Consider the following 27,904-nt stretch of genomic DNA (forward strand, 5'->3'; position numbering starts at 1 on the left):
TTATGGAAACACTCCCATGTACCACTGCAACAAAAAGAATAAAATACCTAGGAATAAACCTACCTAGGGAGACAAAAGACCTGTATGCAGAAAACTATACGACACTGATGAAAGAAATTAAAGATGATACCAACAGATGGAGAGATATACCATGTTTTGGATTGGAAGAATCAATATTGTGAAAATGACTATACTACCCAAAGCAATCTACAGATTCAATGCAATCCCTATCAAATTACCAATGGCATTTTTTACAGAACTAGAACAAATCATCTTAAAATTTGTATGGAGACACAAAGGACCCCAAATAGCCAAAGCAGTCTTGAGGGAAAAAATCGGAGCTGGAGGAATCAGGCTCCCTGACTTCAGACTATACTACAAAGCTACAGTGATCAAGACAATATGGTACTCGCACAAAAACAGACACTTAGATCAAAGGAACAAGATAGAAAGCCCAGAGATAAACCCACGCACCTACTGTCAACTAATCTATGACAAAGGAGGCACAGATATACAATGGAGAAAAGACAGTCTCTTCAATAAGTGGTGCTGGGAAAACTGGACAGCTACATGTAAAAGAATGAAATTAGAACACTCCCTAACACCATACACAAAAATAAACTGAAAATGGATCCAAGACCTAAATGTAAGACAGGACACTATAAAACTCTTAGAGGAAAACATAGGAAGAATACTGTTTGACATAAATCACAGCAAGATCTTTTTTGATACACCTCCTAGAATAATGGAAATAAAAACAAAAATAAACAAATGGGACCTAATGAAACTTCAGAACTTTTGCACAGCAGAGGAGACCATAAACAAGACGAAAAGACAACCCTCAGAATGGGAGAAAATATTTGCAAATGAATCAACGGACAAACGATTAATCTCCAAAATATATAAACAGCTCATGCAGCTCAATATTAAAGAAACAAACAACCCAATCCCAAAATGGGCAGAAGACCTAAATAGACATTTCTCCAGAGAAGACATACAGATGGCCAAGAAGCACATGAAAAGCTGCTCAACATCACTAATTATTAGAGAAATGCAAATCAAAACTACAATGAGGTATCACCTCACACCAGTTAGAATGGGCATCATCAGAAAATCTACAAACAACAAATGCTGGAGAGGGTGTGGAAAAAAGGGAACCCTCTTGCATTGTTGGTGGGAATGTAAATTGATACAGCCACTATGGAGAACAGTATGGAGGTTCCTTAAAAAACTAAAAATAGAATTACCATATGATCCAGCAATCCCACTACTGGGCACATACCCCGAGCAAACAATAATTCAAAAAGATACATGTACCACAATGTTCACTGCAGCACTGTTTACAATAGCCAGGTCATGGAAGCAACCTAAATGCCCATTGACAGACAAATGGATAAAGAACTTGTGGTACATATATACAATGGAATATTACTCAGCCATAAAAAGGAATGAAATTGAGTCATTTGTTGAGATGTGGATGGATCTAGAGACTGTCATACAGAGTGAAGTAAGTCAGAAAGAGAAAAACAAATATCGTATATTATCCCATGTATGTGGAACCTAGAAAAATGGTACAGATGAACTGGTTTGTAAGGCCAAAGTTGAGACACAGATGTAGAGAACAAACGTATGGACACCAAGGGGGGAAAACCGCGGTGGGGTGGGGATGGTGGTGTGCTGAATTAGGCAATTGGGATTGACATGTATACACTGATGTGTATAAAATTGATGACTAATAAGAACCTGCTGTATAAACAAACAAACAAAAAAAAACAACTAATAGTAAACTTTCTTTGGGTTATTTGTATGGAAATATGTTAATAAAAATGTTTCAGACATTACATGAAATTTCTAAAAATCTTATATGTTCTGGTATAATGTTATAAGTCTTAATTCTAGTTATTACTTTAAAATATATATCTCAGGAATAATTAAAAGAAAATACCAAATGAAAATATCTTGGGCTGCAGGATTCATGACACAAAGGTTCAAAAGCCATAAAAGAAAAAACTGATGAAGCTGATTGCCTGATTATTCTTTAAGTCTTTACAGAAAAAAAAACTTTTACCTATTTCTTTTTTTGCAAAAGGTAGACATTTATTACAGCAGACTTTAAAACCTTTTTAAAACATTAACATAAGCAAAGTCAAAAGACAAATTGGGAAAAATATTTGCCGTAGATATGACAAAGTCAAAAAAGAAAAAATGACCACCTCAAGAAGAAAGTAGGCAAAATACATGAAGTACCCTTCCCTGGAAAGGAAATCCTCAGGAATAAACTTTAAAATTTAAAAAAAACAGTAAAATGAAGCTCAGTCTCACTAGTCATTAAAATTATAATTTTTCACCCACATATCCCAAAATGTTTTAAAGTTAATACTATTCAGTTTTGGACAGACCAACAGTCTCCTTTTAGTCACAAAACAGATGACTTCCGTTGGAAGATAATTTGTAAATATCAATCTGTCTAAAATCAAATGTGTTGCTTCATGACCCTGAAATTTTCAGTTTAAGAAGCTATCCTGTGGAGATAATTGCAGAAGCAGAAACCTCTATTTCCAGGATGTTTGTTAAGGCAGTTTTGGTTTAAAAAGCAAAGGAAAAAACTCACCATGGTCAATTCTAAAATGCAATTTTATATTCTCTCCATCTTTTTTGTTTAATGAGATAGTACTGCTTTGTGCTACACACACTAAATGAGGTATCTACTGACAGATACGTTGTGAGTAGGAAAAGACGGATGTTGTTAAGAATACTTTTTATGTGATTTGATAATTACTTGATAAATGTTAGCTATTTATTACTACATTAACAAATTACTCCAAAACTCAGCAGCTTCAAACAACAAAGACATGCTTCTCACACAGTTTCTGAGGGTCAGGAGTGTCTGAACTGGATTGGTCTGGCTCAGGGTCTCGGATGAACTTGCAGTCAAGCTGTCGGCTACTGTCACCTAAAGCTGGAGGATCCACTTCCTAGCTCACTTCTGTGGTTGTCAGGGGCCTTGGTTCCTCACTGGCTGTTGACAAAGCACCTTGGTTCCTTGCCATGTGTCCTTTACCACTTTCTTACCTCAGTTCCATGAACTGCCCAAGTTCCTTATAACATGGCATCTGGTTTCTCCCGGAGCAAGTGACCCAGTGGAGAGAGAAAAAGAACATCCAAAATGAAAGCCATGGTCTTTATAACTCAATCTCTGAAATGATATACCATCACTCCTGCAGTAATTGATTCTATTCTAGAAGTGAGTCACTAAACCCAGCCTACACTCAAACGGAGGGGATGGCACATGAATAGCAGGAGGTGGGGACCATTGGGGGCCATCTTAGAAGCCATCACTATACTATAAATATATATATATATATATATGGAGTATATCTAGATGTTTATATAGATATGGATAAAAACACTTATAAAGTAGGGGGATTGTATCAATACATCCAGTTTGTTTGAAATAGTCCTATTTTATTGCTGCTGCCTTGGAGTAATGATAGTATTTTACCTCAAGTATCCCAGTTTGAATACTAAATTATACTCTGAATAGAAGAAACATCTGAAAGGATACACATCAAAACATTAACACTGTTTACCTGTTAGAGGGAATGAAATTGAGAAGACTTCTATGTTTGCTTAATACACACTTGTAAGTTTTAACTTTTACACTAAAAATGCATTACCTTGATGAAGACTTTTCAAGAAACAGAAATTACACATTAGATCTCTATATGATCTTTTGGAATAACTCAAAATATTATCACATGGCTTCCATTTCAGGCACAGAGACTGACGCCGAAAGAAAAGCCTCTGGGGATTTCAGCTATGGAGAGAAGAGAGAGAATAGCTTCCCTTTTCAGGTGACACAGGAAAGGTCACCATGCAGTTAGCTGTTCCATTCTGGTTTCTCGCAGTTTTACAGACTTCAGTCTCCTGATACCCCACAGTTGGTATCATTTCTTAGCATCCATCTCGCAGGTATAAATGAGAATTAAGAAAGTGTGCTATGATAGGAGAGGAAAAAAAACCAAACAACCCTAAAGCTAAGCCCCTGGGGTGAATAAGAGATGTAAGGCAGAGACAAAAAGGATGGAGACACCTTCCCACTGACTTGAACCCAAGATCTTTGCTTGATTTGCAGGATCTTTGAGGGGTGGGTGGTAAAAACAGCCTTGGATACTTGGATAACTAAAAATACAACAAGTGTTAATTCACCTTCACAGACTGAAATTTTACCATCTGAGATTCTTTCCTTTGTGTTAAAAAAGGCAGCAGGCTTTAACTTGAAGCCCTGAAAGTCAATGTTGGTCCTACAGCAAAGGGAGCAGTCCACCATAATAAGGAGGCTTAGAGCCCTAGATCCCATGAACCCTAGAGTCGGACAGATTTTTTACTAACTTCATAAGCCTGAGCGAGGTCCGTAAGCTCTCTTTGTTTCAGTTTCTCCATCAGAAAACTGGACTATCTCCATACTATCTCAGTATCTCCATCAGAAAACTGGACTATTCAACAAATGGTGATGAAACAACTGGACAATACACCTGCAAAAAAATTAATCTAGGCACAAACCTTATACCTTTCACAAAAAATAACTCAAAATGGATCACAAACCTAAATGTAAAATGCAAAACTATAAAACTCCTAGAAGACAGCACAGGAGAAAACACAGATGACCCTGGATACGGCAATGATGTTTTACATACAACACCAAAGGCACAATCCATGAAAGAAATAACTGATAGATATTATCAACTAATTGACTGGACTCCATTAAAATTTAAAATTCCTGCTCTGTGAAAGACAATGTCAAGAGAATGAGAAGATAAGCCACAGACTGGGAGAAAATATCTGCAAAGACACGGTTGATAAAGGACTATTGTCCAAAATATACCAAGAACTCTTAAAACTCAACAATAAGAAAATAATAACCCAACTTTTAACTAAAAAACATTAAAAATCAAAATCAACTCATAGATACAGAGAACTGATTGGTGTTTGCCAAAGGCTGGGGGGTGGAGGTGGGTCAAATGGGTGAATGTGGTCAAAAGGTACAAATGCCCAGTTTTAAAATAAATAAGGCCTGGGGATGTAAGGTACAGCATGGTGACTACAGTTAGTAATACTGTATTGTACATCTGAAAGTTGCTAAGAGAGTACAGCTTAAAAGTTCTCATCACAAGAAAAAAAACTTTGTCACTATGTATGGTGTTGGGTGTTAACTAGACTTACTGTGGTGATCATTTCACAATATACATAAATATTGAATCATTATTTTATATACTTAAAACTAATATAATGGTATATGTCAATTAGATTGCATGTTAAAAAAAATGGGCCAAAGACCTTAACAGACACCTCAGCAGATGGCAAATAAGCATATGAAAAGATGCTCTACATCACGTCATAGGGGAAATGCAAATCAAAACGACAATGAGATATCATTACACACCTATTAGAATGGCCAAAATCTGGAACACGGACAACATCAAATGCTGGTGAGGATGTGGAGCAACAGGAACTCTCATTCATGGCTGATGGGAAAGCAGAACGGTGCAGCCACCTTGTAAGATAATTTGATAGTTTCTTACGAAACTAAACATGCTCTTTCCATACAATCCAGCAATCACACTCCTTAGTATTTAATCCCTGAAAGTTTAAAACCTATGTCCACATAAAAAACCTGCATGCACATGTTTACAGCAGTTTTACTCATAACTGCCAAAACGTAAAGCAACCACGATGTCCTTCAATAGGTGAATGGATAAACTGTGGTAGATGCTCACAACGGACTATTACTCAGTGCTAAAAAGAAATGAGCTATCAAGCTGTGAAAAGACATGGAGGAACCTTAAATGCATATTACTAAGGGAAACAAGCCAATCCGAAAAGGCTATATACTGTAGGATTCCACCTATAGGACATTCTGGGAAAGGCAAAACTATGGATTCAGTAAAGGATCAGCGGTTGCCAGGGTTAGGGAAAAGGGCAGGGATGAACAGGCAGAGGATTTTAAGGGTACTGAAAACACGTTGTATAACACTATAATGACGGATATGTGCGATTATACATTTATTCAAACCCATAGGATGTACAACACCAAGAGTGAACCCTAATAAGATAAACTATGGACTTTGGGTAATTATGTCAAGGTAGGTTCATCAGTTGCAACAAATGTACCACTCTAGGGGGGGATGTTGACAATGAGGGAGGCTCTGCATATGTGTGGGGCAGAGGGTATATAGGAAATCTCTGTAACCTTCCTCTCCGTTTTGCTGTGAACCTAAAACTGCTCTTAAAAATAAAGTCTTAAAAAAGGCACAGGGAGGCAGAGGTCCAGTGAGGGGCCTAACCGGCCCTTGGGAGCTTTTAAGAAGGAAGACGGGAAACATGAGCGAAGGAATGAGGGTGGCCTCCAGAAGCTGAGGACAGCCTTCAGTTGGCAGCCAGCAAAGAAACGGTGACCTCCATCCTTCAGCCACACAGGAGTGAATGCTGCCAACAACACGGATGAGGAAAGAAACGGACCCTCCTCTAGAACCTCCAGAAAGGCATGCAGCCCGCAGACACTTTGATTTCAGCCCACTGAGATGAAGCCACGTTAGACTTCTATTCTGCAGAAATGTAAAATAATACATTGGTGTTGTTTGGGGGTGGGGAAGGACTATCTTACAAAACTCCTGTGATGATGGTAACATATATCAAAGTATTTAAAAGAGGATCTGACACATAGTAAGCATTCATTAAACGCTAGCTCTCAGAACCACCTACAACCTAAGTGGCCTTAGGCAAATAATTACTCACAGCCCGTTTCTTTATAAAATAAGGATAATAATATCTCCCTCACAGAGCACTTGTGAATGTTAAATCATAACACTGCGTAAAGTGCTTAAAACAGGGCTTGGCATATGGCAGACACAAAATAAATAACTATACTACTAAAAATATCATCATTATTGTTTGAAAAATGGAGCTGATGTTAAAATCCAGGGTTAGATGGATATATTGCACATGGAGACCATCTAGCACAGTGCCTGCATGTAACTGGTGCTCAATAAATGCTAATTAAATATAAACTTAATTTTCCGTATTGCATCTCTATTTTCAAAATGTAAAGAACATTTTTCAGAATGCTTAAAAGTTATAAATCCTGAAATCTGATATGCCAGGAGCAATCTTCTGGCTTCTCTACAGGTCCTTTCCTTTCGTAACAGGATTTTCAGTGGGATTATATGCTGGAATTACGGTTGAAGTCCAAAGTTGGAGACAAAGATGCTAAGTACATCATATTCTGAGTTGAGAGAGGCACTGGATATGCGGTCAGTCCCCCAGGAGGGCTTGAGGGGGGTTCATTAGCGATCGAGACCCCACCACCACTATTATCCCCCAATCATGGTCATAAAAAGAGAAAACTGGTGGGGGGGGAATAAATTAGGAGTTTGGGATTAACATATACACACTACTATATATAAAATAGATAACCAACAAGGACCTGTACTTGTTGTATACTGTGTACTGTATAGCACAGGGAACTCTATTTGATTTTATAATGACCTATAAGGGAAAAGAATCTGAAAAAAGAATATATATATATATATATGTATATATAACTGATTCACTTTGCTGTGCACCTGAAACTAACACAACATTGTAAATCAACTGTACTTCAAGAAAAAAAAGAGGGCTTCCCTGGTGGCGCAGTGGTTGAGAGTCCGCCTGCCGATGCAGGGGACATGGGTTCATGCCCCGGTCCGGGAAGATCCCACATGCCGCGGAGCGGCTGGGCCCATGAGCCATGGCCACTGAGCCTGCGCGTCCAAAGCCTGTGCTCCGCAACGGGAGAAGCCACAACAGTGAGAGGCCCGCGTACTGCCAAAAAAAAAACCAAAAAACAAAAAAAAAAAAGGAAAAAACGAGAGAGAGAGAAAACTGGGAGCTGGAGAAGTCTGTTGAGGAGTGGGGATTCTCCCCTTCCCCAAAGAAGAGGGAGAACCCAACAGAATTAAGACTGGGGGTACCTGGCCAGCAGGGTATCCTTCCATAGGGTTGGCTTAAGGCACCACCCTTGTTGGTCTGTCCCCCAAGCTTCCTAAGTGGAAAGAAAAGGAAATGAGAATGAATCAGCGGTAGGAAAGTGACCCTAAATGATGAGGCAACAGTTGCAGACACTCATGGTAAACCCCCAAAATGGGGTTGTGGGGAGCATGGATGACTTTTGGGGATGTAAGACCTTGATCACCTGCTCAAGATGAAAGTGAACTGACTCAGTTGAGCATTTCACTGATCCTAGGGCCCATAGGGATCCTTTAAGAAACAGTGCACAATGACAGTCTTAGAAGGATACAAAAACTCTTCCAGGGGATAAGTATAACAAAATATGAGGGTTTTTTTTCTTACATCTGGGAACTGTGGTCATAGCCCCAAACTGAGACCAATATGTGCTAAGTACCCCATCTTTTAAGTTCAGAAAGCTGCCAGAAGTTGGAGCCAGCCACCTCTCTGCAAGTCTTCTAAGTGGTGGTACACGACCTGAGGAACAGTCCCCCGCCACCATACAGCTGATCCATACTAAGAAGGCCTGGGAGGAATGAGCATCCCTGGGAGATACTATTGCTTCTCCATCCTGCAGAGAGAGGAGACAGTGCTCTCCCTCCCTGCCAACTAGGGAAGAAGGGGGATGGGGGAAGTTCCAAAAGAACCCACTTATAAAAGCGCTGAGGGTCTGCATTAAAGAGAAACAGTTATTGAATCCTCCGGTGCTTTGCTGTGCTGGCCCTGCACTGTCTGGGAAGAAGAAACAGACGTGGAAAGAGATGGTGAGGCTGAGGCGATGGGCAGTGAAATTCCCTTTGGTGAGGCAAGGACAGCATCTTTCCTCCACCTGAGAAGGCTGCCCAGCAGGCCAAGGAACCAGGACAATTTGCTCTTAAAAAATGTGGGCAGGCTGTCAGGGTTCACCTGAGAAGCAGTAGTCACCAAGGGAAAGACTGTGAGTGGTCTCCGTCCTCCCTGCCCAGTGGGGAAGGAGCAGGCGCCCTTCACACTTCCAGCCCTGGTGCTGGAGACGCACGCGGGGTCACACACGAGAGTTTTCACTGTGCTTTAAAATCAACACAACTGAGCTAAGTACCAAGATAAGACTATCCCAATAATCAAGGTGGAGGTAAAGCGATAAAATCTGGCCAAGTTGGTCACAGACCCATGAGTATCAATAAAGGGGAGGAAGGGGTGAGGGTCAGGAGGTAGATTTGACAAGGCATAGTTGGAGCAGTTACCAGGAAGAAATAAAATGACTGCATTTTTACCCCAAAATTGAGGCTCCCCAGTCCCCGGTGGATGCGTCCTATTTCCCGCCTCTCTGCTTCCTGTTGAGCTCCCTCTCACTATGGCAGCCTGGCTGGGGGAGTGCAGAGCAGTAGCTCACCAAGTGAGAGATCCCCCTCCAAACCGGGCTGGCTTCTCCGTCTCTTTTATTCCACTGGTAATTGAGTTTTGCTTTCCCCCAAGGACTCATGTATCTTTTAGCAATGCTTTAAAGGGCTTTTTCTCTCTAATATCTCACATATTGCACAGGTTACCCAGAGTCGAAAGATATTATACCACTGAGCTGCGTGGAGTCCCTGTGCAGGCCAAAACCTCAATGGACCAAAGGAGGGACCTGGGTCCTCTCTGGACTCCACCAAATACAGACACACACAGCTCAGTTCTGAAAGTGAAGGTCAACCTGTGCTTGGTTTTTCTCCATAAAAAGGAGCTGAGAGGCTTTTTGGAGCACATAACTGTTCCTATAAATACTGTGTGCTTCTATGTTCTCTGCAGGAAGGCCCGTGTCCTCCTGGCTACCCGCTTTATTCCCAGGGCCTAGCAACAGTGTCTGGCACATAGAAGGCACTGAAGAGATATTTGCTGAATGAAGGAATGAGTGGAGGAGGGAATGAATGAATTGGGAGTGAATATTTATGGCATGGAGTCTTAATATTAGGCAACAAAAGAAACTACCCCTGAAAGGTATTCCAACAGCTGTGGACAGGCCTTTCAGATAATCCAGTGTCTTTATTCAGACAACAAATACTCCTCAGACACTTAGTAATAAGACTGTGATGAGGGATCTAAAACAGACAAAAACAAGACTGAATCTTTCACCCTAAAGCACCAAAGCAACAGTATGTATAAGCTGCTTCAAACAGCTACAAGGGGAGAAGGACATAGGAAGAAATGACATAGGCCAATGTCAACACAATCACCAACACTCAACCTCCAAAAACCCAACCCAACAAAATATCATCATGGGATTTTTGTGCCTTTTTACTGCACCTTCACCCCCCACTCAGTGGGTACAATCTGTTCCAGAGTCAAGCTCAAGAGTTTTAATTTCAGTAAACAGGAAAAAGACTCTTTTTTTTTTTTTGTGGTACGTGGGCCTCTCACTGTTGTGGCCTCTTCCGCTGCAGAGCACAGGTTCCGGACGCGCAGGCTCAGTGGCCATGGCTCACAGGCCCAGCCGCTCCGCGGCATGTGGAATCTTCCCGGACCGGGGCATGAACCCATGTCCCCTGCATCGGCAGGCGGACTCCCAACCACTGCGCCACCAGGGAAGCCCGAAAAAGACTCTTAACGGAGTCAGAAAACACAATTTTTAAATTTAGGACAGTTGTAGTTTTCCTTGAAATCCCTACCTTATAGTGAAGCATAGTTCATTTTCCCTTTTAAATTACAGTTTTATTTAATTGCTTAAGTCCTGGGAAAATGATGCAAATGGTTCCATAAAGGCACTGCTTTTTTTTTTTTTTTAAGGCACTGCTTTTTTTTAAAAAACTGAAGTATAGTTGATTTATGATCTTGTGTTAGTTTCAGGTGTACAGCAAAGTGATTCAGATATATATAAATATATAGATATATTCTTTTTCAGATTCTTTTCCATTATAGGTTATTACAAGATATTGAATATAGTTCCCTATGCTGTACAATAAGTTCTTGTTGGTTATCTATTTTACACACAGTAGCATGCATCTGTTAATCCCATACTCCTAATTTATCCCTCCTCCCACCTTCCCCCTTTGGTAACCATAAGTTTGTTTTCTATGTCTGTGAGTCCATTTAGTTGAAAATACGAAAACTCTAACTGAAAAAGATACATGAACCCCAATGTTCACAGCAGCACTATTTACACTACCCAAGATGTGGAAGCAAACTAAGTGCCCATCGACAGATGAACGGATAAAGAAGATGTGGCACATATATACAGGAATATTACTTGGCCATAAAAAGGATGAAATATTGCCATTTTCAGCAACATGGATGGACCCAGAGATTATCATACTAAGTGAAGTCACACAGAGAAAGACAAATATTATATTATATCACTTATCTAGGGAATCTGAAAAAAATAACCCAAATGAACTTATTTACAAAATAAGACACTGCCTATTTTTTTTTTTTTTTTTTTTTTTTTTTTTTTTTTTTTGCGGTACGCGGGCCTCTCACTGCTGTGGCCTCTTCCGCTGCGGAGCACAGGCTCCGGACGCGCAGGCTCAGCAGCCATGGCTCACGGGCCCAGCCGCTCTGCGGCATGTGGGATCTTCCCAGACCGGGGCACGAACCCGTGTCCCCTGCATCGGCAGGCGGACTCCCAACCACTGCGCCACCAGGGAAGCCCGGCACTGCCTTTTAAATGTAGATGACAGACCATGCTAATGGGGAGGATAACCGTGACAGATAAAGGTACATGTTACGTAGCACTAAGTAAATTCCTCACAGCTAGGTCTCTGCAATTGAGGGGAGACTGCCACTGTACATATCCAGTTTTATGGGAATCTTTCTTAGTTGTTTTGGCTTCTTGACCAATTTCATCATTTAATGCTAACAATCATTGTATGTCTGACTATTTACGCAACTGCTATCCGCACTGAAATGGAGGAAACCTCAAATCTGCCCTCAGCCAAAGTCAAAGATTTTCTATGAACAACCAAAGAAACCAGTTATAAAGAACTGATGGTGGGGGGAAAAAAAAACCATCAAGAAACTACTTTTGGAAATTTATACTAAGAAAATAAACGGACAAATGCTTAAGATGTATACACAAGTATGTTCATAAAAGCATTATTTCTAAAGGTAAGAAACTGCAACGTGAATATCCAATAACAGTGGATTTTACTTAAATAAATTATTAACTATCCTGAAAAAGGAAAATCTTATAGCCATTAAAAAGCGATGATGTACAGCAAGATCATTTTTGACCCACCTCCTAGAGAAGTGGAAATAAAAACAAAAATAAACAAATGGGACCTAATGAAACTTAAAAGCTTTTGCACAGCAAAGGAGACCATAAACAAGGCAAAAAGACAACCCTCAGAATGGGAGAAAATATTTGCAAATGAAGCAACTGATAAAGGATTAATCTCCAAAATTTACAAACAGCTCATGCAGCTCAATATCAAAAAAACAAACAACCCAATCCCAAAATGGGCAGAAGACCTAAATAGACATTTCTCCAAAGAAGATATACAGATTGCCAACAACACATGAAAGGATGCTCAACATCACTAATCATTAGAGAAATGCAGGTCAAAACTACAATGAGATATCACCTCATACCAGTCAGAATGGCCATCATCAAAAAACCTACAAACAATAAATGCTGGAGAGGGTGTGGAGAAAAGGGAACCCTCTTGCACTGTTGGTGGGAATGTAACTTGATACAGCCACTATGGAGAACAGCATGGAGGTTCCTTAAAAAACTAAAAATAGAACTACCAAACAACCCAGCAATCCCACTACTGGGAATATACCCTGAGAAAACCATAATTCAAAAAGAGTCATGTACCACAATGTTCATTGCAGCTCTATTTACAATAGCCAGGACATGGAAGCAACCTAAGTGTCCATCAACAGATGAATAGATAAAGAAGATGTGGCACATATATACAATGGAATATTACTCAGCCATAAAAAGAAACAAAATTGAGCTATTTGTAGTGAGGTGGATAGACCTAAAGTCTGTCATACAGAGTGAAGTAAGTCAGAAAGAGAAAGACAAATACCGTGTGCTAACACATATATATGGAATTTAAGAAAAAAAAAATGTCATGAAGAACCTAGGAGTAAAACAGGAATAAAGACACAGACCTACTAGAGAATGGACTTGAGGATATGGGGAGGGGGAAGGATAAGCTGTGTCAAAGCGAGAGAGAGGCATGGACATATATACACTACCAAACGTAAGGTAGATAGCTAGTGGGAAGCAGCCGCATAGCACAGGGAGATCAGCTCCGTGCTTGGTGACCACCTAGAGGGCTGGGATAGGGAGGGTGGGAGGGAGGGAGCCGCAAGCGGGAAGAGATACGGGGATATATGTATATGTATAACTGATTCACTTTGTTATAAAGCAGAAACTAACACACCATTGTAAAGCAATTATACTCCAATAAAGATGTTAAAAAAAAAAAAGCGATGATGTAGATCTACATATATTGTTACTACAAAAATATTCACGACATACTGTCAAATTCATTATATACAAACACGGAGGCGTTGAATGGTCTGGAAGAATATATACCAAAATATTAGCAATGTTTCTCTCTGGGTGAATAAATGTCAGTCACTTTTACAAATGAAAACAGTATTGGTCTTATATTAAATGCCAACTTTGAGAAAAGAACTCTTTAAAGAAGCTCTTTGATTTCTCTTATTCAGTATTTGCCAAATATTGGGTTGGCCAAAAAGTGCCTTCGGTTTTTAAGTAAAAATAAAAGACACATTTTTTCATTTTCACCAAGAACTTCTTTGAACAACGTATTCACCCTTTTGTTCCACTACCTTCTGCCATTTTTTAGGCAACTTCATAATTCCATCTTCCCAAAACTTTTTATCTTTTTGAGCAAAGAACTGTTCCAGGTGCCTTTTACAATCTTCCAGGGAATTGAACTTTGTTCCATTAAGGAAATTTTGTAAAGACTGAAATAAATGGAAATCCGAAGGTGCAATGTCTGGTGAATACAGTGGGTGAATCAGAACTTTCCAGCCAAGCTGTAACAGTTTTTGCCTGGTCATCGAAGAAACATGCAGTCTTGCATTATCCTGATGGAAGATTATGCGTTTTCTGTTGACTAATTCTGGACGCTTTTCATGGAGTGCTGCTTTCAGTTGGTCTAATTGGAAGCAGTACTTGTTGGAATGAATCATTTGGTTTTCCGGAAGCAGCTCATGATAGAGGACTCCATTCCAATCCTACCATATACACATCACCACCTTCTTTGGATGAAGACCGGCCTTAGGTGTGGTTGGTGGTGGTTCATATCGCTTGCCCCACGATCTCTTCCCTTTCAGATTATTGTACAGTATCCATTTTTCATCGCCCGTCACAATGTTTTAAAAACGGAATAATTTCATTGCATTTAAGTAGAGGATCGCAGGCAGAAATATGGTCAAAAAGGTTTCTTCTGCTTAACTTATGTGGAACCCAAACATCAAAGCAATGAACATAACCAAGCTGGTGCAAATGATTTTCAGCTCTTGATCTGGATATTCTGAGTATGCCAGCTATCTCCCATGTGGTGTAACGTTGACGGTTCTCAATTAATGTCTCGATTTGATCACTATCAACTTCAACTGGTGCACCCGATCGTGGAGCATCGTCCCGTGAGAAATCTCCAGCACGAAACCCCGCAAACCACTTAAGACACGTTCAATCAGTCACAGCACCTTCTCCATGCACGGCACAAATCTTTTTTTGCGTTTCGGTTGGATTTTTACCTTTCTTGAAATAATGAAGCATAATATGCCGAAAGTGTTGCTTTTTTTCTTCCATTTTCAATATTAAAATGGCTACACAAAAATTCACGCAGTTTTTATAAGTCTTTTTTAAAATGCATGCTGATATGACAGCTGTCATATACAGTCTAATAAAATTGCTTTGAATGAGGTTAAAGGCAACTAAGTGCTACTAGAGCCATCTTATGGGAAAAAATGAATGAACCTTTTGGCCAACATATCTTTTCAATATCCTTTTTAAGGATCCTTTTGAAGAAAGTAATTTGTTCCAATGGGGTAACATTTTTTTTTAAAAAAGAAACTCATGGTAAATAATTTTTTTTCCAAAATGAAAATCATAAATCTATTTTATCACAAGCTTGTAAGTTAAAAATGAATTATATGAGAAAATGTTAAAGCTATAATGTTGAATGATTAAAAAGGATATAAAACTAAATACACAAAATACATAAAATTTAGTAATAATACACATGCAAACAAATACACAAAAAGAAACAGTTACAATGAGCACTTCTGAGGAGCGGAATTATGAGTGATATTTTTTTTCTCCTTTTTCCTACATTTAAAATTTTCCTATAATAGGTATCTATTACTTCCAAAATCAGACAAATAATAAACACTATATATTTTTTAAATAAGCGTGAGGGACATAAAATCATGTACATATTTGTTTTATCAGTAATCGAAACAAGCACTTTGTTCAAAACAAGCCCTTTCTCATCACACTCACTTGGAAATAAGTCTCTGGTTTTTGGTCTGTTACTCAAGCCCTGAATAACGGAGACCGTGGAACTCTGAATTCATTTCAGCTTCCTTCTGGCACCTAATTAAAGGAGTGGCACAACTCTTATGGCTTTGGCAGCTTCCCTCTCATGCAGTGCCATTGCTAGGAGACGGTCCAACAGAAAGGGGGAAAATCGGTTGCTTCGAAACTCAGCATGATTATCTAAAACAAACTCTCACCCTTGGAACACAGAACTCAGTTTCTTATTGACTCAACTAATGACACTAGACTCGACAATAAATTCTATAAAATCATGAACCATGTCTAACTTTCATCACTGTATCCCAGCACCTAACTGGCACACAAGAGGCATTTACTAAATGTAGGTAAATGAATGGTTGAATGAATGAATGAATGAATGGGTGCTTTATGACTGGGGTCTGCTCTCTTCCTTAAAAGTCTGCTGGCCATTTTACAGCATCCTTAGTACTAACACTGTGGAGGAAGAAGTGTGTCATAAGGTCACATTTCATTGTCATACATTCCATTACTAAAAGTGCAATGATAGGCATAGGATGTGTCCCAGGAAGCAGCTTTTCTCATCATTATGGCTTAATAATTAGCAATTATTCAGCACCTAATCCTCCCAAGGTAAGAAATGCCACCCATAGCTAAGGCTCAGAAAAGCCAGGTAAATTTTTCAAGGTCACGAAGTTAATAAATGACAGAACCCGTATTAACACCTGATTCTATGGGGCCCTGAAGTCCAGGCTCTTCCTAGGTGGGAACAATCATCTTGTCATCTCACCAATCCAGCCTGAGAATGACGATGGCTTGCAACACTAATCATCTCCCTTAATCATCATCATAAACCTAGGAAGTGAGTTGGCATATTATACCATGTTTCAGATGACAAAACAAAGGAACAGAGAGGTTAAGCAGCTTGCCCAAGGTCACAGAGCTCCCCAAAGAGCCAAAATAGAATGAAAAGCTAGAAAGTATTTGACTAGAAATCTATCAACTTCATCATAAGGGACTGCATTAATGATACACAGTCAGCATCACTTCCGAAATGATTCACAACTACGATGAGAAAAAACAAGCTTTGAGAAAAAAGCTTGCTTTCCTGAGTTGCTGCCTAGGCACTTTACAGTATGATAACCCTGCTCACACCCAGATTCCGGACATTTCGCTGAGGACTCGCATTTAGGACGCCCGCCCTAAGTTCCCTCTTGCTTTTCCCCAGGCACCTTTTAAAATAACAACTTAGAGTTAAGCCAACAAAAAGTTCCAGACCTCTGCCCCAACCACCTTATAAGTAATAGGTGTTTGTTACCTTACTTTCTGTCTCCCACTCTTGAGCTCCTGGCCTGGGACGGAGGGCTGCCCCTCCCCAAACTCACTGTTCCCCCTTGCTTCTGGGATCTGTAAGTAACAAATCCTAGACTCCACTTCTTTTGTATGAGCGTATTAAAACCGAGTCTTCAATCAATACGACCATGGGTTTCACCTCCCCAAAGTGGACGCTGGACGCTGAGGGAGGTACCTATCCCCACAGTGGGGAGCTTGGGTCTCCTGATTCAGCATGTTTTTAGTTTGATATAACAGCTCTGGCTTCCTAACAGAACTTTGTCAAAAGACAAAGTGGCCATACTCTACACTAACATATATAATTATTCAGTTGATCCAACCAGCTGCCTTAACACTCCTTTACAAAACAAAGACAAATAGGCTCCCACATGGTAAAAAAAAAAAAAAAAAATCCCTACTGGCAAGGCAGAAGACAAAAGTGCAAATTAACAAACAGATAAAATATATGTTCTCTCCTCCTATCCTTCTCCCTGGACAAACAGACCTGTATAACAATCTGGAATGCCTGATTCAAACTGAGGCTTCTCCAACTCCAGCAAGTTTGGTACTAGAACATGGCAACGCAGAAAGAGCCACCCCTCCCCATGTGTACACGTGAAATCCACCCAATCCCACACCCAATCTCCTCTCACTGCCTCCCATTCTCGCAAAGAGCTGTTCCTTGGCCAACCCTTGGGCCTAGGAGTGCACACAGCAGTGGGACAAGCCACCCCCAGGAGGAGGAATTGGGGGAACACTACATAAAGGCAGGCAGGCTACGGAGTGGGCTTGAGTCATCTGGGCTGGGAAGTCCAGGGTCTACAAAGGCCCCATTGAGCCTTGCCTGATTGACAAGGGGTGAGACCAGAGGAGGAGCAAAGTGAGCTCCCCCCTAAAACACAGGACACAAAGCATGGGCTTCTCTTGCCAAGGTCTAAGGGGGGGCACTGATCAGCTCACACACAAGCTTTCAATAGAAACTTATCATAAATCTCTCCAAATGCATCCCCTCTCCCTACCCTTCCCTAGAACCAAGACCTGGCCATCTATCAAAGTCAATTCATTCACTCCTCTTCCAGTCATCAAAGCATTTACAGTTTGTCGTTTCCAAATGTAGCTGTTAATGGCATGATATTTTCTGGGTGTTTTAAATCCTGTCAATTGGACTCATTTTGTTGCTCTAAAGCAGTGATTCTCAACCAGCAGCTACTTTGCCCCCTGGGAGATATACCTGGGGACATATATGGTTGTTTCATTCTGTGGATGGTCACTGGACAAAGGCCATGGGTGTTGCTGAATACTCTACAATGTACAGGACAACGCTCCACAACAAAGAATTATCCAGCCCAGGATGCCAGTGGTGCTGAGGCGAGGAAACTCTGTTCTAGAGTAGGAGCTCTCTGAGAGGATGCCGTTTACTCCTTCAGTCCCCAAACAGCCAAGCAGAGTGCTGGACCTCGATAAATCCTTGCTGGCTGACTAGCTAACTGGTCCCACTCCATTCTAAAACGTGCAGTCACGCAGTAACTCAACAAAAATGAGTGTGCCAGGAACCACAGCTCAGCTCCGGGGATGCAAATATGAATGAGTCGGCATGAAAGGCAGACAAGTAAACCGGTACTTTTAACACAGCTTGAGAAATGCACCTGTCATTACCAGCTATTTCTATATTTACCTGTTTATTATGTCTCCCCTCGTTAGCCTATAAATTTCAAGAAAGTAAGGGTTTTGTTAACTTCACTGTTATGGTTCCAGCCCCTTTTACGATAATAGTGGTAGATACAGTAGTAGATATTTTGGATCAATGAAAAAATGAAATAATATGCACAAGGCTTTTTTTTTTTTTTTTCCCCCTGAAGGAGGAGATTCTAACACATCCTGGGGAGGAAGGAAGGAAAGCTGCCTTGAGGAAAGCTAATGCGGATTAAGCACTAATTACACTTGGCCCTCCGTGTCCGTGAGGGAATGGTTGCAGGACTCCACCCCATCTCCCCACCCTCCCACCCCGCACAGACACCAAAATTCCCGGATGCTCAAGTCCCTTATATAAAATGGCTAGTATAGGATGCCCTCCATATCCGTGGGTTCTGCCTCCGAGGAGTCAACCAACTGCGGATCTCGAATTTCCATCCTAGGCTAGTTGAATCCGCGGATGCGGAAACCACAGATTCGGAGGGCCGACTCTATGTGCCAGAAACGGTTCTCAGCATTTTCAACGTATTACCTATTCTAGTGCTCACAACACTCCTAGAAGAAGCCACATTTTACATACGAGGATATGAAGTCTGATTTTCTCCAGAACACAACAAATAGTGGTAGTAGGGTTTGAGGACAGCTAACTTTGGAACCTTTGTTCTTAACCACTGCAACTGCACTGTGGAGAGATGAGCAAGGATTGACCCCGTGAAGGGCGGGCCCTGTGGCCTTGAAGGAAAAGCATTCGGGCAGAGGGAATGGCGCAAGCAGAGCCAACACAGCCTGGCTTATTTCAGGGACTATTTTCAGGTAACTTATTTCAGGTAACTTTTACCAATACGACTAAAGCATAAGGAGGAACACTGATGAAAGATGATGGTGGAAAAGTAATCATGGCCAGATCATAAGAGACATCAGCAATGCCTCATTTCCCCGAGATGGTCAGGGAATGAGCGTAAGGCTTCGAGTCTAACAGCTGTGGGTGGAAACTCAACCCAATCACTTTGTTAGTGGTTCTCTCTGAACCTCCATTTCCTCAACTGTAAGACAAAGAACATACAAATATCTACTTTATAAAATAGCTATGGGAACAAACGTAACTAATACAAGCACTAAGAACTGGACCTGGTGCATGTCATGAGTCCAAGCAATGTTAATGACTTACTTTTCTTACTGCATTATTGCTGGTGGAGTTTTTTCACATGTGTATATCTGCAGCATAATGGTAGCTTATTTTCGTAAGCGCCACATTAAACCAGCTTTTTCCTAAACTACTTTTACAGTGACTTCCACAAATTCCCCACTTAACAAACAGAAAACTTACATCCCATATACACAGATGGCTGCACCGCTCCCCCTCCCCCCCGCACCCAGCGCCCTTCTGCAGCCACCAGGGCAGCTGTGGAAACACCCGAAGCTTCTGGTAACCACAGATTTAAAATAGGGACAGAAAGGAAGCTACATAAAACTAGAACTGCTTAGAGGAGTGTTTTTCGTTCAGAATTTAGAAAGGGAAAGAGAAACAGGACTACTTAGACTGATGGCCCCCAGCCAGTGAACAGACAGGATGCTCACAGCACTCCGGTGTTATCCCCTTTCTCCAGATCCACCAGGAACAGTGATGTACCACCTCTGCTGATGTCGACACATGGCCAGTGCCCTTGGATACTTGACGTCTGTTCATTTCTCATGAGCTGCACCTTAAGCCCATTCAGAGCTTGTGACCTGGCTCCCCCCTGCCTCCCAGTCTGCTTACTGCTGTGCTCGCTGTGGGCGACTTAAGAACTTTCCCACAGGAAGCACACCAGACCCTTGCCCACCTCCCTGTCTTGGCTGTTGCTGTCCTGTCTGCCTAGAACATCCTTTGCACTCCCCTCTCACTACTCCCCCATCTTACCATCCTTCAAGGCTGAGTACAAATGCCACCTCCTCTCCAACTTCCCTCCTTCCCCAGAATCAAGTGCCACGTTCTATGAATCTCCCCAGCCCTCTGTTTGTGGTTCAATTGTGTAAGGGCCACATACTAAACAGAGGTACGAAGCAAGCACCCTTTTAAATGCTATCTGTACGCTACCATATGATTTTCACTATAAACCTGTAAAAAATGATAACAAACCCCATTTTACAAATGGGGAAGGTGAAGCTCTGAGAGTCGAACTTGCCAATGGTCACACAACTAGAAAGGGAACTCCAACCATGTACTGACAGGTCTCCAATTCCTAAGTTTTTCACTCTGTCGTGCTGCCTCTATTTAACGACCCTATTGCCAGGTGGTTAGTTGATTACATACAAATACACTTGTCACAGGGACCAGGGCATAGTCATCTTTGTAAACGCGGATAACAAGGTACCCATACAACGTTCTTAGAAGAATTAAATCAGACAGTACATTTAAAACACTTAGCATAGTGCCATGCACATAACAAGAGCCTAATAATTTGTTGGTTTTGTTGTTGCTACCATGTCAGGTGCCTTGCACATAAACTGTGAACAGGAGTTTATTTCTGAGGAACAACCAAAATGGGGAAGGACCTGATGGAAGAGACAAATGCCACTTTGGTTTGGCATTTCCTTGTACTACTTGATTACTCAATCAGAAGCAGCAAGAGTTTTATAATAATTTTAAGTTTCTATGATAGGGTGAATTGACTTCTTTATCTTTCTTAGACTATGTGGGTGATAGGGAAACTTCCTATTTAGCAAAACCCCTGCAACTTTGTTACTTTCTTGCTGCCCCCCCCACCCCAAGCAATCTGTCAAAATTCCCCTCTGAGAAGTCAGCACTTCAGTTCTAAGGTTGGAGAAGAAGAAAATCACAAAAGTAAAAGGAAGCACTGACGGCAAAACGGAATCTGAAATTCTGATGCTTATAAACCTAGTGAAACACTTTCTTTTGTCCTCACAGGATTTTACAAGACTTTAAACCATCACATTTCCTTACTCATAGGTTTTTATCAGTCGCGCCCTAGGAGGAGGTAAGCTGTCTCAGGGGAAGCAATCCATGCATCCTGTTTACTGCTATCCCCCAGGGCCTAACTCATACCTGGTACATTGTAGTCACTCATTAAATATGGGTTGACTGACTGGCTGCAATTATTTGTATGTATGTATGTATGAATATACATATATTTATACATATACATACATCATTCCGTGGTTTATGGATAAGTGTGTATACATCCCCACACGTAAGTGCACATTGTACATTTATGTATGTGTGTTTGTATTTGTGAAGAAGATATTTCAGACTGGCAAACACAAATACCTGTTTGCCAAAGTTGTGTCTCCTTAACACAATAAAGGCCTCTGGCTGACCTAACAGCTAACAATCATACTCTGTTACCCACATACTAACAATCTAGATGTTAAAAAACAATTAAGCATGCAGAGTAAAAAAAAATTTTTGACTTAACAAACCATGATACTTTGACTATCTTTTAAAATCCTCAACAAACCATGATACTTTGACTATCTTTTAAAATCCTCGTCCCTGTTCATTAGCTTCAGTGGGGAGGCGTGCGGACGGGCAAATTTGAACCACTAATGATTCGCTGCAAACCTGGCAAGTGAAACATTCCAAATTCCTATGGCCTGGTCAAATGTCCTTATTAAAGTTGTAACATATATTAACTTATCATTTACACTGTCTAACAATTAGAATGACACCACTGACTAGTTATATGTGCCAGACACTTGGCATCAGTTTTTTTATTTAAACTTTGCACCAACCCTACAAGGTAGATGCTATTATCTCTATCTATACATAAGGAAACTCAGACTCAAAGAGATAGAGTAACTTGCCAAAGATCCTCTGCTGTTCCGTAGTCATGGCACGGTCAGTCTAAAAATTCAGGATTCTCCTCCAAAGCCCAAACTCTTTTCCATGCGCAATGGTGCCACTCACACAGTCTTACGGACACTGACTTTGAGGGGTATGTGTTTAGGCAGTTTGGGGATTTTCATAAGTATTTCTCTGCACGGAGAGACTAGACCAAATGCCAGCCAAGCACACTGAAGATTACCCCCAGGCTATAGACAACAAGAGGCAAGTGTGTCTCAGAAACAACCAGCCTGGGCTTCTCAGAATGTGAAGCATTTTCCACTCAATTATGTCCTCCAAAAGAAATCTATTCTCTAAAAGAGCTTCATTATTGCTCTTCCTATAAAAAAAAAAATGTACTCTTTCATTGCAAACCAATGGGAAGCTCTTAACTCATTTCCTTACATTACTTGAAATGAAAGTACCTTCTGTCTCTAGAGAAAAGAATGGCTGCACACTATGCCTTTTGAGTAGAACAATCAATACCATGAAGGTAAGAGAAAATTAGCTCTTATATACTTTTAAGTGGAGTGGGGTTATTTTTAAACTTAATGATAGCAGAATTCTAAACAGAGAGACAGAAGGAACGTCTTCCCTCGCAGTTTAAAGGCGAATTCAGCTGCCTTTCCCTGCAAGGTTTGGCTATTATCTCTTTGACCTTTCCAAGAGCAGGCCTGAGAAAGGGAAGGAAACCATATGTTTTAAAAGTTTGTTTTTTTAACTTACAGATATTTCTGAACATTTGTAACTAACAGTAGTGAAGTTGGCTCTCACTTGGCCATATACGGCTTGGAAAGATCCTATGCAGAGCAAAGGAAAGCACTCCGTACCCCCTCTGCACCTCCAGACCACAACCATCACAGGAAGCGCCAACCGCAGCATCTTCAGCTGAAGGGACTGAAGGTGAAAGGGGCTCCTGACAGCGGGAGGAGCACCAGGGCGCCCCTTCCGCACGATCAGGAAGGCAGAGAAGAAGCGGAAGCAGCTTTGCCTCACCTCCAATCTCACCGCACAACCCCTGCCAAGAACTCATCTTTAGACCCTTAAACTGAAATTCCCAGAAAAGAAGGGAAACTACAACCTCTGAGTGATGCTCAGAGGTTGATTTCCAACCTGGTTTTGGTTTTATTGTTTGTTTTCTGATTTCAAGTCCCCACCTAAAGTACATCTCCCAGCCTCCAGAAGGCATCCACTGTAAGCCCAGCAAAAGAGCTGGGAGCTTTAGAGCTTTATGTGACCAAAATCCCAGCTCCGACCCTGCAAAGGTACATGACCTTGGGGAAGTAACTTCTCTGAAGATTCAGTTTGTGGTTGGTAAGATGGGGATATTAATGTCTGTTATTAGAAAGTCGGTGAAACTCCAGTAAAAATCACTCAGTCCCCGGCTCTTTAGGAGGGCATCAGTAAGTGCCTTGCGTTTGTTATGGGCATACTGCACAGAGCAGCGGGAGCCAGGCTGGATGTCCATGTTTTCACTGCCCATGACTCCCTCATTAGTGACTTATGTTACCAACCATGCACCAAACCCCAGGAAGACGCCTGGTACCTGCTTCTAGTTCTCTACAGCTTCGACTGTCTGCAGAGCCCGAGATAAATTCTCATTAAGTTCAAGGGACAAAGTTAGCCTAGATTCTTCTTCCCACCGGTTATCGGCAAATCGTTGAATACAACTCAGGCTTGGGAAGAAATGCGTACAGACTTTCCACGGCCAAAGCAGGTGTCTGCACATCTCCCGGGGTAAGGGCTGGGGAAGGGCCCCTGACTAATGTCTCCAGGTTGGGAACGACAAAGAAAGGGAATAGGACAAGAAGGACGGGATGAAAGGGCCTCTGCAAAGCGGTCCTCGCCGGTGACCCTGTCCTCGGCGTCCCAGGAAGAAAGGACACGAGAGCTGGGTGGAGCCGCGAGAGCAGGAGTACCTGAAGACTCTGGCCGCCGTCTGGTTCCTCCTCCACGCCGTGCCTTGTTGCAGCACCCCCTGCACAATCTCCTTCTCGTTGGGCAGTCGGTAGACGGGAAAGATGTAGAGCCAACAGAGGACCACGACGCAGAGGGCACTGGCTCCCACCGGCAGCCGGGTCCGCGGGAACTTCCACGCCAAGACGGCCATGGCCCCTCTGGACGTGTGTCGCCGGGCCCGCCCGCAGGGGCTCATCGCAGCCCCCGGGGCCCAGGGTGGCGGTCGAGGGCCGGAGCCTCAGCACTAGGCTAGGCGCAGGGGCAGCGGAGGATCCCCCCACCGCCGGCCCCCCATGCACACACACCTTTCGCTTTCGTGCTCGCACTCGCACGCACGCTCCTTCGGCGCCCACAGCTTCAAAGGTCGGCGCAAGGATTTTTTCCAATGCAACTTTTTCGAGGATTTCTTTCTAGGGGAAGTGCCCCGGGAGCAAGTCACAAGCTACAGCCATGGTCGCTCCCCCTGAAGGCGGGCGCCGGGGTCTCCGAGAGCGCGGGGAGCGGCGGCGGCGAGTCGCTCCCGCCGGTTCTGCAGCGTTACCGTCGCCCTCGGCGTGGGGCCGGGGAGAGTCTCAGCTCCCTCGCAGACATCTGGTCCGCGGCGCCCCCTTCTGAGCGATGCTCCTGCGCCCTTCGCCGCCTCTCCCCGCCTCCCGCGCTACTGCGCTGCCAGGCACCCCCCCCCCCCCCCCGCCAGATGCGCTCCCCGCGCCGCGCCAAGTCCTTGGAAATTTCCACGGCGGCCCGGGACCGCTAGCCCGCCCCGGGCTTCTCCGCCTCCCCCGCCAGGACCCCTGCTTCCCACCCCTCCCGGAGAAGAAAAGAACTCGCTTTCATCAGTTAATTCAGCGACGCGCCGCAGCCTTCCGCGGCGCCCGGGACTTCGCAGACAAACGCCCGGGGATTGGTGGAAATCAAGGTCTCCCCTCCCTCCCCCACCCGCGAAATTGCCTCCTTCGACCCGTTCAGATGCGCGACGCTCGGCTGGAGAGCGCGCCCCTCTCTCCCGCCCTGGTCCCCCGGAGACAGAGGCAAACAATACAATAATGATAATAACCCTCCCCTAAAATGTGTATACACAAATCCCTGAGTGTGGCCGAGACTGGCTGAAAGCCTGACCCTCCGACACGCAGCCGGCGCGCCGGGGCTGTCACCCTGCCGCCGTCACCCTCGGCTCTCTCTAACTGGTTGGTTATTAACCCGCAGTGAGGCGCGAGGAGGCCGGCGGAGATTGATTCCTCCCTGGGCCCCCACCCCCATTCCCCGGTCCCGGAGCCGCGGCTCCAGCGACACCCGTGCGCGCGCGCGCTCGCGGGCACACACGCAGACACACACGGGTACACACGCTCGCGGGCCCGCACGCGCGCGCACGAGGAGGTGCGTGCACACCGGGGTCCTCCGCCTCGCCTCCGCCCTGCAGGGAAAGGCGCTGCTGCATCCAGATGTGCAGGCAGCTGGTGGCCCAGCAAACAGACCTCGGGACGTGACAATGCCTTGGAGGCGCTGTCGCCTCCTCTGCCTTTTAGATGCAAGGGCCGCTTGTTCTTCGACGTCCTTCTCTCACCACCGACCAGCTTATCGCAACCCCGACCTTGGAAAAGCGCCACCCGCCTGGACCGGCCGAGCCCAGGGACACACAGTTAGCCATTTCTGCTACCCCGGCGGCCGGCGAATAGCTCGGCTACCTCCTAGCGGTTGCCTAGTCTATTTGCTTAAGCGTCTCGTCAAGCATGATGTGTGCAGGGACAAAGAAATCCAGCAGCCTACTAACCAGGTCGCCTTCATCATCACGAAACCAAAATTTAGGGCCATAACTTCAGTTGCTCAGCCGACCAAGCTGCAGCTCCCTCGGACCTACACTGAGTTTTATGTGGCCTGGTGCATCTTTCTCCACTGAGAGATGGGACTTGAGAAGTTGATGGAAAGTTATTTACCAAAAAAGACCACCAAAGTCTCATTCCTCCCTCTTAGGAGAACGGCCCACTGCCTTCCGGCCTGCAAGCATGCCCCTGGAATCCCTCCTACTTGGGTGAATCAGGGGAGATGAGAAAGCATAAAATCCCAAAGTTACATCCTATACAGTGGAGCTTAATTGAGATTCTTTGAAATAATGATTACCTGCAAAGTAGTCCTGCAAAGTACCCAAACCAACTTCTTCTGTTCTGGGAAGAGGATTGTTAGGGACGGGGGGGTGGGGGAGTGGGGGGGGGAGGGGTGCAAGAGGCCAGGGAAATCTTTCCCATAGTTGCCAGGCTGTGGATAAATCATCTGCCTCCTTTGTTCCAGTCATTTAAATAGAACACAAACTATCTAATTTCTCTTTTATTCCCCTAGTCCAAGGGGTACTCCTGTCCCAGTCCAAGAGATACAAATAAATAAGACAACAACCAAAAATATTGCAGTTAGGAAGGGTTATATAAATGTTTCCCCATTTAATGTCATAAAAAAATGCAGCAAAGTTGGGCCTTAAGCCAAGGGTTTTCTGTGATGCAATGTGCTGTTTTTCCTTCTTCTGAAAACTAAGATTCTCTTACCCTTGTTGACTCCTGCCCTACCCTACAATCCAACTTCATTCCCTGCTTCTCCAGTCAGACCATTGCCCTTCCCCTTCCAAGTCACACAGGCATCACTTTTGTCACTGTGTTTTGTGGTCCACGTTCTTCTTTCATGAGATACCTTTTTTCTCCCTCCATACAAATCCAGCACATGATTCAAGGCCAAACCAAGTGGCTAGGAATTTCTCCCTCCATGTGTTCCCAGACCACCTAAAACATAGGCTTCATAGGTAGGAACTCAGTAAATGTTTCTGGTTTCTGCTTCTATTCCCTTTGACCTCCTGATCTGAATGTCTATCTATAGTATTTGCTGGCTCTGACAGATGATTAAACATTTAGATGTGCAGTGCTGTGTTGCTAGCATTTTTTACATGTAGCTTTGCCTCAGCAACGGGGCAGTGAGATATTTGGTCCCATATGTCAAATGACAAGCCTGTGCTTTTGATCCAATGGAGGACTCCACATGACATGCCTCCATGCCTGGGGGAAGAGCAGGAACAATATTTTATGTTTTTTTCATATTCCTCCAGGTACCGTCTCAGGCTAGAGTACATACGTACTCAACAAACAATTGTTGCTTGGTTGTTTGCTTGAGAATTTGAGCGTCTCAAATTTATTTGGGCTGTTGCTCAGGCAGCACTGCTAAGGACATGTATAAACCCCCATGTTTAATGTTTTAAATAAAATATGTTACCTGATGTTTAGCTCTCTGGTTTATACGACTTTTAGTAGGTAGTTTCGGTATTGTTTTATAGTTCTGCATCTGAGTACACAAGCAGGGTTTGCTCTATAAATGTCTTTTGCCGGACCAGTCAACATGATGTGCAAAACTACTTGATACCATAAGTAAATTCGATGGGCAGCACTTTTGTGACATCAGAGTTGTGGGGAAAGCTCATCTAAGAGATGAAGCCACCACAGAACTGAAGCTTTGGAAAAGAAAGGAAAAGGAGCCCCTCACACTGAAAAGTTGAGAGAAACCAAGATGCAGGGAGATGATCAGAGTGAATGGGTCACACGCAATTTATAAGCTAGCTAGGA

At 43.0% G+C, this 27,904-nt stretch overlaps 1 protein-coding gene across 8 annotated transcripts in view; it reads right to left on the reverse strand.

Annotated features, from left to right (window-relative positions):
- ST8SIA1 (ST8 alpha-N-acetyl-neuraminide alpha-2,8-sialyltransferase 1) overlaps nucleotides 1-24,950 on the reverse strand; it is a 155,492-nt gene extending 130,542 nt beyond the window's left edge. For 7 of the 8 annotated variants that reach the window (XM_067695887.1, XM_067695890.1, XM_067695889.1 and 4 more), the window contains exon 1: nucleotides 24,269-24,950. In XM_067695887.1, the coding sequence (XP_067551988.1) occupies nucleotides 24,269-24,504 (236 nt within the window). In that variant the 5' untranslated portion in view covers nucleotides 24,505-24,950. Of the gene's footprint in view, nucleotides 1-5,443; nucleotides 5,902-24,268 lie in introns of those variants that run through there. The other variant, XM_067695888.1, reaches the window with a different exon arrangement.
- Between the last annotated feature and the right edge of the window lie 2,954 nt (nucleotides 24,951-27,904).

The sequence above is a fragment of the Pseudorca crassidens genome, chromosome 11 (assembly GCF_039906515.1).
Source record: "Pseudorca crassidens isolate mPseCra1 chromosome 11, mPseCra1.hap1, whole genome shotgun sequence".
In the NCBI taxonomy this organism is placed as follows: Eukaryota; Metazoa; Chordata; class Mammalia; order Artiodactyla; family Delphinidae; genus Pseudorca; species Pseudorca crassidens.